At 22.2% G+C, this 20,737-nt stretch overlaps 1 protein-coding gene across 1 annotated transcript in view; it reads left to right on the top strand.

Moving 5' to 3' along the window:
- The window catches only part of LOC111624605 (uncharacterized protein KIAA0930 homolog), a 59,805-nt gene extending 39,525 nt beyond the window's left edge, over nt 1-20,280 (top strand). The window contains exons 3-7 of the mRNA XM_023367496.1: nt 1,498-1,599; nt 2,649-2,726; nt 2,798-2,899; nt 16,188-16,391; nt 20,045-20,280. Of these exons, the coding sequence (XP_023223264.1) occupies nt 1,498-1,599; nt 2,649-2,726; nt 2,798-2,899; nt 16,188-16,391; nt 20,045-20,257 (699 nt within the window). The 3' untranslated portion in view covers nt 20,258-20,280. The remainder of the gene's footprint in view (nt 1-1,497; nt 1,600-2,648; nt 2,727-2,797; nt 2,900-16,187; nt 16,392-20,044) is intronic.
- Nucleotides 20,281-20,737: the final 457 nt, after the last annotated feature.

Here is a 20,737-nt window from a genome sequence, read left to right as displayed (position 1 = left end):
CTGTCTTCACTTGAGCTACTGTACTTATAGTATGAGGTGACGTCACAGTTCTACTGTAGCCACTCCCCTCATTTACATATCTACACGTAACATTGTTTTCTCTTCGTTATCTGGTAGCTTATTTCTCGACAATACTTTGTTAACCTTTTACAGCATTTCTTTAACAATTATCGGGATGTTTTGTTAAGGTTACACAAGTTCCTAGAAAGTCTATTGGGGTGTCCCCCCTTCAGTGCGGACTTACAATTCTGCCGCTCGGGCGTGCACGTGAGTGCAATGCTAGCTATGGCGCTGTCGTTTCGTCGTCGGTGAGTTGGTTAATCTTTTATCTTCTCGTTTTGAACGTTAGGGTGGTGGGTGAGGAAACCTTCGTCCTAACCAAACATAAGCCCCAAACAAAAATATAATAAAGCAAAGTAAAAGTAAACTAAAAATAAAGCACGGACTTGGTGTAAACTAAAAATAAAGCACTATTACTATTAGTTTTTTCCAATACAGCATTTTATATAATGTTGTATTGGGAATAAATATAATATAATAATAATACAAAATGACTACTAATCTTAACACTGCGTTGAGTAACAGCAATCCACAAAACCTTTTTATAACAGTGTTGTGTCCGTAACAATCTTCACAAACATTTTCAACTTCCACCGAGGTCTACTTCTGGTGATGACTAAACAGTGTCTCCTCTTGACTGTTGGAACAATGACGCCTGAGATGTAAATAATGTGCATATCGCGTTTCACCCCTCTGCCTGTCCCAGTTCGAATTATTCGAATAAGTATCTCCATGCCTGTACGATCGTTTCTCCTTCTTTAAAGTTGATGCAGGTGCCTCCAATGTTGGCTTTATAAATCTTCCAGGCCTCCAGGTGATGGATGTGATCAATACGAAACGCCTGTCTGATTATTATGGCTTACTATATACTTATTGACTAATTCAGGCGGACTTCCAAAACACCATAGTAATCAGACAGGCGTTTCATATTGATCACATCCGTCACCTGGAGGCCTGGGAGATTTATAAAGCCAACATTCGGGGCACCTGCATCAACTTTAAAGACAGAGAAACGATCGTGCAGGCGTGGAGATACTTTTTCGAAGAATTTGAACTGGGACAGGTGGAGGGGTAAAACACAATATGCGCATTATTTACATCTCAGGCATCATCGTTCCAACAGTCAAGAGGAGACACCATTTAGTCACTACCTGAAGTAGACCTCGGTGGAGGTTGAAAACGTTTGTGAAGATTGTTACAGACACAACACTGTTATAAAAAGGTTTGTGGATTGCTATAATAATAATAATGTATATATATATAATATAATAATATACAACATATATATATTTTACTTATATATAAATTTTAGAAAGTGTGTGTGTGAGTATACAGTACATATATAGTTTTCTAAAATTTATTATTTGCTTTCAGTTTTACATATGAATACTAGACATAACAGTTTCAGTATGTTATAAAACTTATATTCTTTTGTAGTTGTTGATTGAAGTTTTTCGCAAAGACTCAAAAAAATTACCCATAGGAGATGGTGATATTGATTGGGAAGAAACAGTTTATTTAAATTTAATTCTTCAGCAGGTAATATGATTTAATTATCCTTTATTTTATTTTCCTGGGTTACTAATAGTTACTGAGATAATTATTACTATAAAGTGACATTGAATATTTCACAAACAAAAACAACTCTAGTATTTTGTTAAGTTCCTATTTTTCATTATTCCAAGTACTTTTATATTTCGATAACTCTTTGTTGTAATAGGGCAGTAATCATATGTTCCAAAGGAATGCTACTGTATAGCAAAATTAAAATAAATTTTCTCAAACATGATTTTAACAGTAAATATCAAAACATTACACAACTGTAATGTATCTTTTGATTGTTTTACATAAGAAAACAATCAAAAGATTCTTTTAACAAAATACATCCTCTTTGAACACACTGTTTTGCCCACCTCCAACCTTTTTAAAGCAGTTGAATGTGATTTTTGAGTTGTATTTTTTGATATTTACTGTTGAAGTAATGTCTGAGGATAGATTGTAGGAAACAAAAACCACTTGAAATAGTGAGAAATTAAACTCTGAAAAAGCAATAAATGAATATTGAATATTTATGAAATTTTTCTTCACTGTCTGCAGAAATAATATATATTGAAAGTTCAAAATGCTAGATATAATTATTTATATATATCTATCAATATGGAATTAAAGACATTTTGTTTTACTGAATGTTAAAACTATCTTCAACCAAATAAATATTACTAGAAAATGATTGATTTTGTCAGAGTAATTAAACAAATACATGTTAAACTAATTTCCAGCAAGAATAAATATTATTAGTTTATCAAGTATATGAACTATAATTTTTTATTATAATATTTCAAATGTATTTTCTGTCATTTTTAAGGATATATAGTTGTATAGGATATAAAGAAATTTTAAATGAAAAAATTGTTATAAATAATAACAGACAATTTTTAAAAATATTATATGCATTTGTAAAATTTAAAAAATTAAAGTTCAAATATAATTCTGAAGGTACAAAAGAAAGTATAATTAAAAAACAGTGATTACTGAAAAATTTGAGTATTTTCAAATGTATATTATAATAGTTTATCTTTTTTTTAAAGCTGGAATATACATTAACTTGTGCTATTTGTACCAGAACAAGTTCAAAAGATTTGCAAATTTTGAAACGACATTCTCAGGTAATTGATTATTGTAGACTTAAATAATGGAAAAATATTAATAAATAGTAATCAAGATAAATTAATTGCAGAGAGTATATGCTTCACCTAGTAGAAGAAGTATGGATTGCAAAGGTGAAATGGAAGAAATAAGTTATCCTAATATATTTTTCATGGTAGATAATTATGATGAGGTGGGTAATGGAGTTTTTATATGCATAATATGTTTATAATTAGATTTGGTGTTTGTAATTTTACAAAGACATTATATTACTCTTAATGTTTGATTGGAAGATGAAAAATGTTTATATGAATAAATGATATATATTACATTAAATATAAAAATATAATGTAATGTAATATACACTGGAACCCCAATAATATAACACCTTATGGGAAAAGTTAAACATGTGAAGTATGTGGATTGATGAGTAAGTGAAGTTTTGAGAAATTTTAACTGATGGTGGTGTCATTAAGTTCAGTATTGTACAGTACATGCAATTTGTCATACATTTTGTGCTATTCAACTTTTCTGTCCTACTACAGTACATAGATAATAGTATACTATTATTTATTAATGAAATTGCCTGGCTAGTGAAAATTTACATAAATGGAATCATTGTTATACACAGAAACAAACATCATGAAACCTGATACCAGGTGTACTGATTAACAATGTGGATTTTGTTTAATAGTTGGTGTTACAGATATGTTGATATATATCTGATTTGATATTTACATCATTTTGTTGAATTGACAACAAGCTTTAAAACTTTATATATGAAATTTTTTGAAGGTGTCATGAAACATCATAGATATTTTACACTTAAATATGTCAAATTTTGTCTCAAAAAAAGAGCATTTGCAGGAAGTTTTAATTCATTACTTTATTTTGAAGAAAAGTGCTGCTGAAAGTTATTGTACACTTCGGGAAGCTTATGGTAAACATGCTCCATCTGAAGATACTGCAAGGCCAAATTGCTTTGGAAAGAAGACATTGCTGTGTGTTTGGTGGGATCAGGAAGGTGTGGTGTATTATGAGCTTCTAGAACCACGTGAAACCGTTTATACTGATAGTTACTGACAACAAATAATCAATTTGAACCATGCTTTAATTGTAAAATGTCTAGAATGGATCAGCAGACAAGGCAATGTAATTTTGCTTTATGATAATGTACCATCACACACTTTGGAACTAGTTAGACATGTTAAAAGATCTTGGCTGGGAAGTATTAACCCACCTACCATACTAACCAAACCTTGCTCCTTCAGATTTCCACTTGTTCCAATTGATGGCACATTCACTTTCTGAGCAGCACTTCAAAATATACAAAGAAGTGGAAAAATGGATCTCTGAATGGTTTGCCTAAAAACAAAAAAGTTCTATTGGGACAGTATCCACAAATTACCTAAAAGATGGGAGAAATGTGTAGCTAGCGATGGACATTGCTATGAATGAAGCACTTTTAATGTTTCTTTTGAAATTATTATTTGATTAAAAAATCTGCATTATTAACTGGTACACCTGGTATTGTTTGGGTACATTACATATTATTACTATATCCATATTTTAGTGCAGTACAGTCGACCCCCCTATAATGTACGTTCCTATAACGTAGCGAAAAAATTGTAGCAACTTTCGTATAACGTACCTCCTATAACGTCGTTTCGCGACAAGATTGATAGAGTCTGGACCAATAGTGGATGAGCAGCCGAACTACTTTCCTCCGACCCTGCGCCACGCTACGGAGCGGCTAAATTGAGTTTGCTATCGTCTGTTTAGTATTATATATAAATTATATATAAATTAGGTACTGTACATATAATTATATATTAATTATATATAAATTAGGTACTGTATATATAATTATATATTAACTTAATTTATTGTAACTTTATTATAATTATATATATGCTTTCTGCCGCCTGGCAACACGCTACGGAGATTTTAGGCTAGTAAGTTGAGTTTATTATCGTCTGCACAGTATGTAAATTAGGTACCGTAAGTCTAATACAGCACTAATTTTATACATTTCTTGTGAAAGAAACACTTCTTATTCAACGTCCATAAAAATTATTTATATTAATGATGTCTCCAAAGGTCAAGTTATTTTTCCGCCAAAAATTCGTTATCAGAAATTGCGGCCGTCGTTTCGCGTGCTGTTCCGCGATGAAAACCAGCTTTAAGCAACGGCGTAGTCGAACGGTGTAAGTAATCCTACAATTTTTTGTTTATAGCATAGTTTATACAGATTATTCCCAAAAAATTATACGTATTTTGGAAATGTTGAGTGGAATTAGTCTAGAATCGGTTAATTTTATAGAAGAAAACCTTTCGAACAGCCTTAGTCCGTAAAGTTCCCACCTATCGGGCTGCGATTGGCTCATTCCTACAAGGTAATTTTCTGTTAGCGTGGAACTTATCTAAGCGTTATAGGGGGGTCTACTGTATTAAATTGTAGTCTGCTTCTTGTCACATATTAAACCAGAAGTGCAAAAGAGGTGCTGTTTGTATACAGTGGTGGAAACAAGATGATGATATTGATACAAAAAAAATTTAAATGTCTTTGTTTTGACTTCAAAAGCATATTCTTCAAAACATTTATAATGCCAAATATGGTTTCAGACTATCTTTAGTACAATTGTTGTGCATCTGCTAATAAAATGTTCTTATTACTTATTCAAATATTTTTACTGTTTGGTCTAGACCTGCCTTTGGGTACTTTTGGATCCACTGGCATGATTTTAGAGGTATTTGTGGTATTCAAATTTATTTTTTGTTGATATTGTAAATTTGCAGATGGCCAAAGTACACAGAATGTGATGGGGTATGATATGTATTTACACAATAAGAATTAATACAAAGGAATTGGTAATAAACTAATTTTATATACTAAGGACAACACATAGATTACAATAGTACTAGTTAACTACTACTACCAGTTGAAAGGCAAGCAGTCAGTATAATTAACAAGTTAAGCGTAATAATAATAATAATAATATCACTAAATATTGTACAATAAATTACATTGAAGGGAACATATTCTGATCATTCGATGAGCAATTCTCCTAACGAATGTAGAGAGCAATCTGTAGACATGTGGTAATTGAATTCTTGAGTGGAAAAAAATTCCCCCAACAAAGAATACTCGTAGCACAGTGTAATCACTTGTAAGAGATTTCTCTAGCAGTTTGGCTGTGAGTTCAACAATGTCCTCGTAGCGAAAAACCCTTCACTCTTTCGAAAAACTTGTTGGTCCTTACCTCTCTTCTTCACTATCCATAGTCGAGCTCGTAGTCCCTTCACATAAAAAACCAATGGTCGGAGACAAAAAAAAGGTACTGGCACATAGTGCTCCTTCAATTTATACCTCTGTGCCATCCAAGTCATGTGAGCTAGACATAGCTAAAAATAGTCCAATCATGATCCGATGCAGTAGCTCCACGTGACACACGCAACGATGGAAATAATTACCAGTGATTCTGGTATGTGACAAATGGAATAAAGTACAATAATCTGGTACACGACAATTGAGGTAAATTCCAATACAAGATTACCGAGTAAAATAATATTTAATAGTGGCAGGACACTACAATATAATACTCAAGATCTCAAATAATTTCTAGTATTTGAGTGTTTAAGTATTTGCAGGTAGTATTTGTCTATTTACTCATCTCTAGTATTAATACAAAACTTGGTATCCAATTGAAAATCAAAACTGAATGAACTGCTTAGTTAAGAAAGACAAAACAATATTTCTTTAAATAGAAATGTTCTTGGCTATTATTTTGACTATTTTCAGCTTACAAATTAATTGAATAATGTACAACAAAAATTTAAATAAGGAACATTAACTGTAGAATTATTGGTATGAGAAAATATCATTTAGAACAAAATTACTAGAGATGCCACGAATATTCAGCTACTATTCGATATTTGGCCTATTCGGCTACTTTTTTAATATTCGGTATTTGGCCGAATGTTGCATACTAATCAGCCGAATACCGAATACCAAATCATAAAAAAAAAAAAAAAAAAAAAAAAAAAAAAAAAAAAAAAAAAAAAAAAAAAAAAAAAAAAAAAAAAAAAAAAAAAAAAAAAAAAAAAAAAAAAAAAAAAAAAAAAAAAAAAAAAAAAAAAAAAAAAAAAAAAAAAAAAAAAAAAAAAAAAAAAAAAAAAAAAAAAAAAAAAAAAAAAAAAAAAAAAAAAAAAAAAAAAAAAAAAAAAAAAAAAAAAAAAAAAAAAAAAAAAAAAAAAAAAAAAAAAAAAAAAAAAAAAAAAAAAAAAAAAAAAAAAAAAAAAAAAAAAAAAAAAAAAAAAAAAAAAAAAAAAAAAAAAAAAAAAAAAAAAAAAAAAAAAAAAAAAAAAAAAAAAAAAAAAAAAAAAAAAAAAAAAAAAAAAAAAAAAAAAAAAAAAAAAAAAAAAAAAAAAAAAAAAAAAAAAAAAAAAAAAAAAAAAAAAAAAAAAAAAAAAAAAAAAAAAAAAAAAAAAAAAAAAAAAAAAAAAAAAAAAAAAAAAAAAAAAAAAAAAAAAAAAAAAAAAAAAAAAAAAAAAAAAAAAAAAAAAAAAAAAAAAAAAAAAAAAAAAAAAAAAAAAAAAAAAAAAAAAAAAAAAAAAAAAAAAAAAAAAAAAAAAAAAAAAAAAAAAAAAAAAAAAAAAAAAAAAAAAAAAAAAAAAAAAAAAAAAAAAAAAAAAAAAAAAAAAAAAAAAAAAAAAAAAAAAAAAAAAAAAAAAAAAAAAAAAAAAAAAAAAAAAAAAAAAAAAAAAAAAAAAAAAAAAAAAAAAAAAAAAAAAAAAAAAAAAAAAAAAAAAAAAAAAAAAAAAAAAAAAAAAAAAAAAAAAAAAAAAAAAAAAAAAAAAAAAAAAAAAAAAAAAAAAAAAAAAAAAAAAAAAAAAAAAAAAAAAAAAAAAAAAAAAAAAAAAAAAAAAAAAAAAAAAAAAAAAAAAAAAAAAAAAAAAAAAAAAAAAAAAAAAAAAAAAAAAAAAAAAAAAAAAAAAAAAAAAAAAAAAAAAAAAAAAAAAAAAAAAAAAAAAAAAAAAAAAAAAAAAAAAAAAAAAAAAAAAAAAAAAAAAAAAAAAAAAAAAAAAAAAAAAAAAAAAAAAAAAAAAAAAAAAAAAAAAAAAAAAAAAAAAAAAAAAAAAAAAAAAAAAAAAAAAAAAAAAAAAAAAAAAAAAAAAAAAAAAAAAAAAAAAAAAAAAAAAAAAAAAAAAAAAAAAAAAAAAAAAAAAAAAAAAAAAAAAAAAAAAAAAAAAAAAAAAAAAAAAAAAAAAAAAAAAAAAAAAAAAAAAAAAAAAAAAAAAAAAAAAAAAAAAAAAAAAAAAAAAAAAAAAAAAAAAAAAAAAAAAAAAAAAAAAAAAAAAAAAAAAAAAAAAAAAAAAAAAAAAAAAAAAAAAAAAAAAAAAAAAAAAAAAAAAAAAAAAAAAAAAAAAAAAAAAAAAAAAAAAAAAAAAAAAAAAAAAAAAAAAAAAAAAAAAAAAAAAAAAAAAAAAAAAAAAAAAAAAAAAAAAAAAAAAAAAAAAAAAAAAAAAAAAAAAAAAAAAAAAAAAAAAAAAAAAAAAAAAAAAAAAAAAAAAAAAAAAAAAAAAAAAAAAAAAAAAAAAAAAAAAAAAAAAAAAAAAAAAAAAAAAAAAAAAAAAAAAAAAAAAAAAAAAAAAAAAAAAAAAAAAAAAAAAAAAAAAAAAAAAAAAAAAAAAAAAAAAAAAAAAAAAAAAAAAAAAAAAAAAAAAAAAAAAAAAAAAAAAAAAAAAAAAAAAAAAAAAAAAAAAAAAAAAAAAAAAAAAAAAAAAAAAAAAAAAAAAAAAAAAAAAAAAAAAAAAAAAAAAAAAAAAAAAAAAAAAAAAAAAAAAAAAAAAAAAAAAAAAAAAAAAAAAAAAAAAAAAAAAAAAAAAAAAAAAAAAAAAAAAAAAAAAAAAAAAAAAAAAAAAAAAAAAAAAAAAAAAAAAAAAAAAAAAAAAAAAAAAAAAAAAAAAAAAAAAAAAAAAAAAAAAAAAAAAAAAAAAAAAAAAAAAAAAAAAAAAAAAAAAAAAAAAAAAAAAAAAAAAAAAAAAAAAAAAAAAAAAAAAAAAAAAAAAAAAAAAAAAAAAAAAAAAAAAAAAAAAAAAAAAAAAAAAAAAAAAAAAAAAAAAAAAAAAAAAAAAAAAAAAAAAAAAAAAAAAAAAAAAAAAAAAAAAAAAAAAAAAAAAAAAAAAAAAAAAAAAAAAAAAAAAAAAAAAAAAAAAAAAAAAAAAAAAAAAAAAAAAAAAAAAAAAAAAAAAAAAAAAAAAAAAAAAAAAAAAAAAAAAAAAAAAAAAAAAAAAAAAAAAAAAAAAAAAAAAAAAAAAAAAAAAAAAAAAAAAAAAAAAAAAAAAAAAAAAAAAAAAAAAAAAAAAAAAAAAAAAAAAAAAAAAAAAAAAAAAAAAAAAAAAAAAAAAAAAAAAAAAAAAAAAAAAAAAAAAAAAAAAAAAAAAAAAAAAAAAAAAAAAAAAAAAAAAAAAAAAAAAAAAAAAAAAAAAAAAAAAAAAAAAAAAAAAAAAAAAAAAAAAAAAAAAAAAAAAAAAAAAAAAAAAAAAAAAAAAAAAAAAAAAAAAAAAAAAAAAAAAAAAAAAAAAAAAAAAAAAAAAAAAAAAAAAAAAAAAAAAAAAAAAAAAAAAAAAAAAAAAAAAAAAAAAAAAAAAAAAAAAAAAAAAAAAAAAAAAAAAAAAAAAAAAAAAAAAAAAAAAAAAAAAAAAAAAAAAAAAAAAAAAAAAAAAAAAAAAAAAAAAAAAAAAAAAAAAAAAAAAAAAAAAAAAAAAAAAAAAAAAAAAAAAAAAAAAAAAAAAAAAAAAAAAAAAAAAAAAAAAAAAAAAAAAAAAAAAAAAAAAAAAAAAAAAAAAAAAAAAAAAAAAAAAAAAAAAAAAAAAAAAAAAAAAAAAAAAAAAAAAAAAAAAAAAAAAAAAAAAAAAAAAAAAAAAAAAAAAAAAAAAAAAAAAAAAAAAAAAAAAAAAAAAAAAAAAAAAAAAAAAAAAAAAAAAAAAAAAAAAAAAAAAAAAAAAAAAAAAAAAAAAAAAAAAAAAAAAAAAAAAAAAAAAAAAAAAAAAAAAAAAAAAAAAAAAAAAAAAAAAAAAAAAAAAAAAAAAAAAAAAAAAAAAAAAAAAAAAAAAAAAAAAAAAAAAAAAAAAAAAAAAAAAAAAAAAAAAAAAAAAAAAAAAAAAAAAAAAAAAAAAAAAAAAAAAAAAAAAAAAAAAAAAAAAAAAAAAAAAAAAAAAAAAAAAAAAAAAAAAAAAAAAAAAAAAAAAAAAAAAAAAAAAAAAAAAAAAAAAAAAAAAAAAAAAAAAAAAAAAAAAAAAAAAAAAAAAAAAAAAAAAAAAAAAAAAAAAAAAAAAAAAAAAAAAAAAAAAAAAAAAAAAAAAAAAAAAAAAAAAAAAAAAAAAAAAAAAAAAAAAAAAAAAAAAAAAAAAAAAAAAAAAAAAAAAAAAAAAAAAAAAAAAAAAAAAAAAAAAAAAAAAAAAAAAAAAAAAAAAAAAAAAAAAAAAAAAAAAAAAAAAAAAAAAAAAAAAAAAAAAAAAAAAAAAAAAAAAAAAAAAAAAAAAAAAAAAAAAAAAAAAAAAAAAAAAAAAAAAAAAAAAAAAAAAAAAAAAAAAAAAAAAAAAAAAAAAAAAAAAAAAAAAAAAAAAAAAAAAAAAAAAAAAAAAAAAAAAAAAAAAAAAAAAAAAAAAAAAAAAAAAAAAAAAAAAAAAAAAAAAAAAAAAAAAAAAAAAAAAAAAAAAAAAAAAAAAAAAAAAAAAAAAAAAAAAAAAAAAAAAAAAAAAAAAAAAAAAAAAAAAAAAAAAAAAAAAAAAAAAAAAAAAAAAAAAAAAAAAAAAAAAAAAAAAAAAAAAAAAAAAAAAAAAAAAAAAAAAAAAAAAAAAAAAAAAAAAAAAAAAAAAAAAAAAAAAAAAAAAAAAAAAAAAAAAAAAAAAAAAAAAAAAAAAAAAAAAAAAAAAAAAAAAAAAAAAAAAAAAAAAAAAAAAAAAAAAAAAAAAAAAAAAAAAAAAAAAAAAAAAAAAAAAAAAAAAAAAAAAAAAAAAAAAAAAAAAAAAAAAAAAAAAAAAAAAAAAAAAAAAAAAAAAAAAAAAAAAAAAAAAAAAAAAAAAAAAAAAAAAAAAAAAAAAAAAAAAAAAAAAAAAAAAAAAAAAAAAAAAAAAAAAAAAAAAAAAAAAAAAAAAAAAAAAAAAAAAAAAAAAAAAAAAAAAAAAAAAAAAAAAAAAAAAAAAAAAAAAAAAAAAAAAAAAAAAAAAAAAAAAAAAAAAAAAAAAAAAAAAAAAAAAAAAAAAAAAAAAAAAAAAAAAAAAAAAAAAAAAAAAAAAAAAAAAAAAAAAAAAAAAAAAAAAAAAAAAAAAAAAAAAAAAAAAAAAAAAAAAAAAAAAAAAAAAAAAAAAAAAAAAAAAAAAAAAAAAAAAAAAAAAAAAAAAAAAAAAAAAAAAAAAAAAAAAAAAAAAAAAAAAAAAAAAAAAAAAAAAAAAAAAAAAAAAAAAAAAAAAAAAAAAAAAAAAAAAAAAAAAAAAAAAAAAAAAAAAAAAAAAAAAAAAAAAAAAAAAAAAAAAAAAAAAAAAAAAAAAAAAAAAAAAAAAAAAAAAAAAAAAAAAAAAAAAAAAAAAAAAAAAAAAAAAAAAAAAAAAAAAAAAAAAAAAAAAAAAAAAAAAAAAAAAAAAAAAAAAAAAAAAAAAAAAAAAAAAAAAAAAAAAAAAAAAAAAAAAAAAAAAAAAAAAAAAAAAAAAAAAAAAAAAAAAAAAAAAAAAAAAAAAAAAAAAAAAAAAAAAAAAAAAAAAAAAAAAAAAAAAAAAAAAAAAAAAAAAAAAAAAAAAAAAAAAAAAAAAAAAAAAAAAAAAAAAAAAAANCGGCCATAAAAATTATTTATATTAATGATGTCTCCAAAGGTCAAGTTATTTTTCTGCAAAAAATTTGTTATCAGAAATCGCGGCCACCGTTTCGTGGACTGTTCCGTGATGAAAACAAGCTTGAGCAACAGCGTAGTCGAACGGTGCACACTCGGTAAGTAATCCTACAATTTTTTGTTTATAGCATAGTTTATACGGATTATTCTCAAAAAATTATACGTGTTTTGGAAATGTTGAGTGGAATTAGTCTAGAATCGGTTAATTTTATGGAAGAAAACTTTTCAAACAGCCTTAGTCCATAAACTTCACATGTGTCGGGCTGTGATTGGCTCATGTATTTAATGATTCCTACAATGTAAAATTCGAATAACGTGGAACGTATCTAAGCATTATAGGGGGGTCTACTGTATACATCATATGCATTTCAGGCTGTTGTAAATTCACAGGTCTTCTTCAGTGCTATTAAAGACAATGATTACTAGACTTGACACTATTATGATCACAAAAAATCTTTTACATTTTGATTATCTATATTTACTTACAATGTCTAAGAGAGAAACGATTTTTAAAACTCTGGTACACATGCAATATTCTTATATGAATACCATTATAAAACCTTTAAAAAATTTTTAATAAATGGGTAAAAAAACTATTATAAACTATATCACAATATCTTTAAACATAATAAACCTTATATATTGGGTTGTTCGGAAAGTAAGTTTGTTTTTTTTTCCACTAGACGGATTAGTCATATTTTCCCTTCCATTTTCATTCTAAACCATATTATCATTATATATTTTGACAGCTAGCATTTTATGGCTTATTTGTAAAAAATTTTGTTTGATTTCGTGCAATTGTTTATTTTGTGTGTCCCATCAAATATGGAAGATCGAAATCAGCATCTTCGGCATATTTTACGTTTTTATTACCAAAAAAATAAAAATGCTGTTCAAGCAAGAAAAAAATCGTGTGACATGTATGGTGGAGATATGTTGACAGAACAACAGTGCCAAAACTGGTTTACAAAATTTCATTCTGGCAATTTCAGTATTGAAGATGCACCACGTTATGGATGGCCAATTGAAGCCAATGAAAACAAAATAAAAGTAACCATTGATGCAAACTGCGGAATAACAACACGTGAAATCACTAAGAGATTAAATTTGTCAAATTGAACTGTTTATGAGTACTTGACACAAATTGGTTTAGTTTCAAAGCTCGATATGTTGACCAAAATGGTCAACATATAATTCAATAAAATATTTATTTATTATAAGAATATTGCGTTTTTTTTCCACACTGTATAATTATAAACTCCCAATATATTTTTTTTTAATAATAATCCTTACTTTATAGTTATTACATCCAGTCTTAAATTACTGAGGTTTTAATTCTTTATTCTTTAATTCTTTAAAAGTAAAGGTTAACTGGTTACAACAGCTTGCTTGCAGAGCTGAAGTATTGTATAAGTGTAACAGTGATTAACACACAAATTCCAATTAAAGACACATATAGCCAAAGGAAAGATGCACTTTCTATTGTAACAATTATAATATAGGACCAAAAGTATACTATAAGTATTATTGTAATGTTCACCAGTATAAATACTGGTGAACATTACTTCCATACTATTAATTATATTGTATGCACACTAGTGCCCTTTATTATCTGATACCATTGTGAATCTATGGCAATGCCATCTGAGATATTTATTAGATTTTCTCTAGGGTGTTTTAAAATTTCAATGTTCTTTAAATTTTCTTTTATATGTGTCTTTTTCATTATGTAATATTTTAATGTTAGCTTTCTTTATTATACAATTATTACTTTTAGAATGTTGAAACCATAGTGAATTATCATATTGTAGGCATATTGCTGCTTCATGCTCTTTAATTTTTTTTTCTAATGTTCTTCCAGTTTTACCTATATACATTTTAGGGTTATTACAATTGCATTCTATTTTATATACTGTCCCTTCTCTCTTAAGGTCATTATTTTGGTTTGTTGTTATGCTGATTATTAATTCTGTTACATATGTTTTGTGATATTTTATTTGTCAAAGATAGGGCCAAATTAACTTTATTTTGTTTAAGATTTTTATTGCATTTTTCAAAAATATTATGTATATAAGGAAAGGTATAATAATTTCTGTCCTGTTTTATATTTAATGTTATATCTATTCTTCAAATATTATTTGTGTCATTTAATTAATTTTAATCTAGGGTAATCATTTAATATAAATTTATCATCTAATCTTTTTAATGCTGTTTTTTTATTTATATTTGATGTTCTAATGTAAATGTTTTTTAATTCCATGATATAAGTGTTCTTTTTATATTTTCTTGGTTATATGAATTGTAATTGTTTTGTCTACATTACATGTTTTCTTATATGTTAAGAAGGTAAACTTGCTTATTTCATTAACTATAGTAATATCTAAATAATTTAATTTTTTGTTATTTTCTATTTCAATATTGAACTGTATGTCTTCATTTATGTTATTTATAATGTTAAATATATTTATTTCACTTATTAAGTTGCTATCAAAAAATTATTAAATAATCATCTGCATATCTCATTACTAATTTTATACCTTTAATGTTGTTAATAATTTTATCTATACTGGTCATAACTATTTCCTTAAGTTTACTTCTGGTTGCAAGCTCTTCTGAAGAAAGGAGACTCTGTACTCAAAAGTGGAGATATTATCGAATCCACAGAAGAGAGCACGTTTTTTTACAAAGATTTAGGATTTCAGAAATATTAATATTAGTTATGTTAATTAGCACAAATAGACTATTTACATAGGCATAATCAAAGCAAATATAATGCACTAAGAGCTTGCACACAGACACAGATTATTAAACATTCAGGTACCATATTATAAATATACTCCATAGGCAGTTTTAGAAAATGACACACACAAAATATACTATGACAGAGCCATAATCACAGAAAAAACAATTCATCACCATAGACCTGACATCACTTTCATTGTAAGATCACTTATATGACAGACATCTTTGTTCCAAACATTCATAACATAAAAACTGCTCACACTGAAAAAATCGAGTACATTCCACTCGCTCAAGAAATAAGACAGATGTAAAAGCTGGATAAAGTATTTATTGTACAGGTACCTGTTGTCATACCACATACACTTCACAAAAGTCTAGAAACATCAAACCTTAATGAAAACATATACATGGCACTTCAGAAAACTGCAATATTGAACACATGTTGCATTGTTAGGAAGTTTCTAGATGTTGACACACATACCAATAACACAGCTTAATGTTACTTATTTGGATAGCTATGCTTTGACTTTAGTCCTGCATAGCACTTGGCAGCAGTATTAGCTGAGCATGACATTTACAACATAACAACAACAACAATAATAATAATAGTTAAAATTCAGATAAAAGAATTACACACACACAGAGAGAGATTTGTAAAGAAGAAAATATTGCTTTTAATGGGGTAATAAATACAAAAATGTAAAAAAGTTAAGTGCTTTCAAGCTTCAGAAACTTGGTTTTAGGAATGTTCTATTGCTATGGAAGTGCAAATTTGAAAAAATTGTTGCTTTAGTGAGACATCATTGTTACATTAGGTAGAATAACTTAGAAATTGCTATAGAGTTGAAAGATTATACAAATAATAATGTACTGTATATTTAATTTATTTATATATTTTGAAAAGTTGTACATTAAAGTTGTACAAAAAAATCAAAATAAAAATATTTGTTATTTACTGAAAATTTGTTCTAATGGGTTGTGATTGTTTGGTCGAGTGTTGTGGTACCACTGTGTTTGATTAACACAATTTTGATATACGCAAGTAGCATTGAGGGACTCACATTAATTAAGGGATACCCAAATATGCATATTTTTGTAACATATCCCTGTGTCAGTGTTGATCAGTGCTGCTGATGATTTTCTCAACTCCCATATTGGCAACATGATTATTGATTTCAAAGTATGTATGAACTTTAAATAGTTTGCATCTCAGTATGCATATGTCTAGCTCAGGCTGAAGGAAGTAACTTAGACATAGATGTCATCCACAAAAAAAATAGCAATGATGTACTTGTTTCACTTCTAGATATATTTTATTACATATGTGGTGAATTCACTGCAATCAAATGGCAATGAACAATTTCTTTACTATTTAAAATAGTCTTGTGCCCTTCAGCAATAGGAAGATTCAACATCTCACAAAAGTAGATGCATGCTCAGAGAGACTTGTTCTGCATCATTATCTAGTAATTTGCAAAGTAACTGACTATTGAAATGTCAGAAGACAATGTATCTGAGTTGATAAACTACTATTAGTGAATTCTTCACTGCATTTACTTTCACTTATATGTAGCTTTTCATGTTATGTGGTGGAGTGTATAGTGACTTGAACACTGTGTGTATTGTGGAAAAACTAATGACATGTTTGGAAACAACATGATTAAATTAGTGTAAATTACAGTGTTGCATCTCTGTTACTAAAATTTTTTAAAATTTTATAGATTAGTGTTATTTCAATAGTTCTTTAAACAGAACTTCAAAATAACATTTCAAATTAAACAATTTGAGTTTAAATAGGATTTTACTTAGTTAATGGATTTATTAAGTTTTATTGTTTAAATTTCCTAGGCTAGTTTATCTACTAGAGTTGCACAGCGTGTTTCAATGGGATGGTATCAAGGACAGCAAAGATTGGAATTTGTCAGAATGAGAGGACCTAATGGAAAAGGTCATGCAGAAATGGCAGTAACAAAACCAAAAGGATCTGGGGCTGAAACTCCTACTTCTGAGCCTGGATTCTGTATGACAGAATTTGAGTGGGAAGATTTAGATGTAAGTTGAAATATCTTAATTGATTTAAAGAAAAACAATGTACTAAAAAATGGAGTTTATTTCAATTAGCATTTTATTTAAAGTTTAAGTATATGATGATGATTTGAATTTAATTGAATACAAGAATATTCCATATTGTGCAATTATTGTGTTCCAGGAAATTACTGAACTAATTGGATTTATATAATCAGGGAATATATTTAATAGGAAAAACAATTTGTTTAAAAGAAGACTTTAAGTTAGTGCATAAAAAATTTTAAGCAAAACAATAGGCTATAAAGTCATAAAAAGAAATTACTAGAGGATAAAATGAAAAAAATGCTACTAAACATAAATTTTATTACTTTATTTTATAACTAAATTTGTAAATTTTTTATTAAAAGAGAGAATTATTTAATGAACACCATTACTTAACCTTTAATTCTGGTAACACAGTGTTTAATACAATACTGAGCTAATGCTTTCAACCTTACCCAAGGTCTGCTTCAGGTTCTTAAACCAATTGTATTCCAAAAATAGAATGCTTAGAAAGTTTTTTAAATACATTAAATTTAAAAACTTTGGAACATATAAATCAAAATTAAACCTAATGGTGGCATTTACACGAATTAAATATATACATATAAGGCCACCCATATGTACTTATTATTTGAGGATCCCGCATAACTGTAAATAATATGAATTATTTAATCATTAGTGTTGCCATGGTCTTACATTTAATCATGGTTGCCATGCTCTTTACCTAATACAATATCAAACTAACACCTGCCAAGTACTGCCAGGTGTTAGTTTGATATTGTATTAAATGCTATGTTATTAAAATTAAAGATTAAGTAATGGTGTTCATTGGTACTGTTAATTAGACTAGATGGTACCGTTAATTATTTAATGTCACTCTTTTAAGCTACTGGTTGTATTGAATTGCATTTTCTAATATTCTCCATACATTAATGCTGGATTCTTTATTTAAATCATTATTAAAAAGTAAAAGCATGGATAAAAAGGACCAAGTTGTACAGTACCAAAAGGCAATAATGTAGAATGAGCAGCTAGACTGAGTACTACTACAAACAAATTGGATAACAAACACTTTTGCAAAAGATTTTTATGTTCAGACAAGGAGCACTTTTGTGAAAGATTTTTGTTTGGACAAGGAACACTTCACAGAACAAACACAAGAAGCAATGCAGTTAAGATTTGTAAAACTGTTTTTTAATGGCATCTATATGGTTTATGGAACAAGACTTTCACAGTCGTACACATAGCCTTTTTTGCACTAGTTAATTTCTGTTCTCTGAATTTTTGTCAGTACTTTTTTGAACTTTTTATTTAAAAAACTGATATTATTATGGGGCCTAAAAAGTGTGGAGTGTCAAGAACTGTGTTCACTATAGAAACTAAGCAAGAGATAATAGCCAAGGTAGAGATGTCTGATATTGTAAGCAGATGATTTCAACAGGTCTATAATATAGCTAAATCTTAGCTAAGAAAGATATAATCAAAAAGACTCAAGCTGATAAAGGAGTAACGAAAATTGCATCTGAGAAACAAAGATGTGCCATCCATGAAAAAATGGAGAGATAGCTTTTAGTTTGTTATTACATGTAAATAAACATAGTAAGAAAGTATATAATTTTTTTATTTTTGTGAGTCCAGAACAAATTAAACAAATTCCCACAAAAATCTGTGGTAAATCGATAATTGGTTAACGAACAATTCGGATAACAAACATGGTCTTGGAATGGTAGAGATAAAATACCCACTGTATTTTATTTCTACCTTGAAATTGCCACTGTAGTGAAACAATAAATTTGTCAAGATCTAAATAAGCAGAACAGGTGGACAGATCAATTATCATTTATTCTTTTTGATATTAAAAGTTGTTTATTAGTTTTAAGTATTAGTAGTTATTTATTTTATTTTTATATTTTTATTTTTATTTACTAGTTATTTTATTTACTAGTTTTAAGTCTCTTCCTTTACAAGTTTTTGCCAATTCAAAGTTTTACACCTTTATGTGAATTGATGGTATTGTGTCAATTCACATAAAGGTGTAAAATTTTAAATTTACTTGGTAATGTGTAAGGAAATGATTTCTTTACTTTTGAACAAAGTTTTAAAATGTAGTAACTTTATTTTGCTTTTTAGAGAATTTTTACTCTATAATTTTAAGTTTTGATGTTATATTATGTTCAATATTTATTTTTTGTTTTCAATTACTGTATTTTTATACTTTTTATTAAAAATATAAATTACATAAATTTTTAATAAGCGATTTATTATGAAATATAGTACTGTATAATAAAATCGCAACTGATATTTTGTTTTTATATTGACAATATTTGTCTTTAAATGTCATTGTTAAAGAAACAATAATGCTAAATGGACATTCAAGGTATNATATATATATATTATATATATATGGTTATATGTATTTTATATGTTTAAAATATCATTTTGAACCATATAAAATACAATGATTGGAACAGATGGCAAAGAATATCAAATTAAAAAGAAAAATGATCTTTATGAATACAGGCAATCCTTTATGATTCGCAAATGATACGAAAATAACCGTAAAATCCAACAATTGTTTGATATCCAGATATCTTACACAGAAAGATCATTATAATGACCGACTTAATATATAAAAATTGCTTGAAACATATTATTATTTATACATATTTTTATATTTTTATTTTTATTTACTAGTTATTTTATTTACTAGTTTTAAGTCTCTTCCTTTACAAGTTTTTGCCAATTCAAAGTTTTACACCTTTATGTGAATTGATGGTATTGTGTCAATTCACATAAAGGTGTAAAATTTTAAATTTACTTGGTAATGTGTAAGGAAATGATTTCTTTACTTTTGAACAAAGTTTTAAAATGTAGTAACTTTATTTTGCTTTTTAGAGAATTTTTACTCTATAATTTTAAGTTTTGATGTTATATTATGTTCAATATTTATTTTTTGTTTTCAATTACTGTATTTTTATACTTTTTATTAAAAATATAAATTACATAAATTTTTAATAAGCAAGTTATTATGAAATATAGTAATGTATAATAAAACTGCAACTGATATTTTGTTTTTATATTGACAATAATTGTCTTTAAATGTCATTGTTAAAGAAACAATAATGCTAAATGGACGTTCGTTTTATTGATGTTTACGTAAACATCATTAAATACAAAATAATCATGAATAAAATTCAGTGTTGGAAAACTAAGCTTATATCAGAAACCCTTGTTGATGAAAGAATAGAGGATAGAGATTTCACAGCATGTATAATCTGTTTAGTATAAGACCAGAATTTTTAGTACTCTGTTATATTGCATCACAAGATATCTCATGGTTTTTCTTTCGCTCCTGACAAAATGCAATATAATGGGGCTACTTTATATCCAATTATTAAATCATCATAACCTCTGGGCAACACAGTACTTTGACTAATTTATAATAAAATGCATGATTTACTTACTTTGGTTTTGTACAATTGTGTAGTGTTATTTTGTGTAGATATAGTATGCAATTAACTAAAAGATTTAGTAATATATTGTAAACAAAAATCTATTCAAATAAATCAAATTGTAAAAACTTTTTCTTTGTAAATTTTCAATTAATATATATAAATTTCCATAATTTATTACAGGAGAATCCATACATGCAAAGGAGAATGTCTGATCCTAGTTCTAATCTTAATAATTTTGTTCGTGGTTGGAAAACAAGACAAGAAATGAAAAAATCTCAGTCAGAAAATGAAGGTGTAGATAGTTATGCAAATGGAATCAATGAAATAGAAGCTGGCGATATAAGAGATGGTAAATTCTTTAATTTTACAGAATTTAAAACTAATTTTTATTAAGATATTGATAGAATATTTTAAAATTCCAGAATCAAAAAAGTAAGAAGTTTAATTTAAATACTGTAGTTTTCTTTGAATTAAATATTTCTTAAGAGACACTAATAATTAAGTTGTTAATTTAAAACTAAATAAATTTCATGTTTTAATCATTGTAGAATCATAGACGGCAATCTTATAAATTCTATTTTATGATTCCATAATAAATTTAATGAATTAAAGTATTTGATTTTTATTTTAAAAATTGTGTAACTTTTTTATTTTATCAGAATTACAAGAATTATCAGTAAATCAGTGAAAAACTGGTTTAAAATAGCTAAATTAAGAAATAGAATACCAAACTGCTTTTTAAGTTAGCTAAATCTTTAAAATGTTTATTTTATGTAACTAATCAGTTTAATTTACATAAATAAGTTCCTAGATTTCAGATGTTCAGAATCTCAGTTCAATTTCAAGTATTCTACATAAGCTGAAACTGGCCTA

The sequence above is a fragment of the Centruroides sculpturatus genome, unplaced genomic scaffold (assembly GCF_000671375.1).
Source record: "Centruroides sculpturatus isolate CEXI.00-Female unplaced genomic scaffold, Cexi_2.0 scaffold56, whole genome shotgun sequence".
Taxonomy (NCBI): Eukaryota; Metazoa; Arthropoda; class Arachnida; order Scorpiones; family Buthidae; genus Centruroides; species Centruroides sculpturatus.
This window is presented reverse-complemented; position numbering and strand designations above follow the sequence as displayed.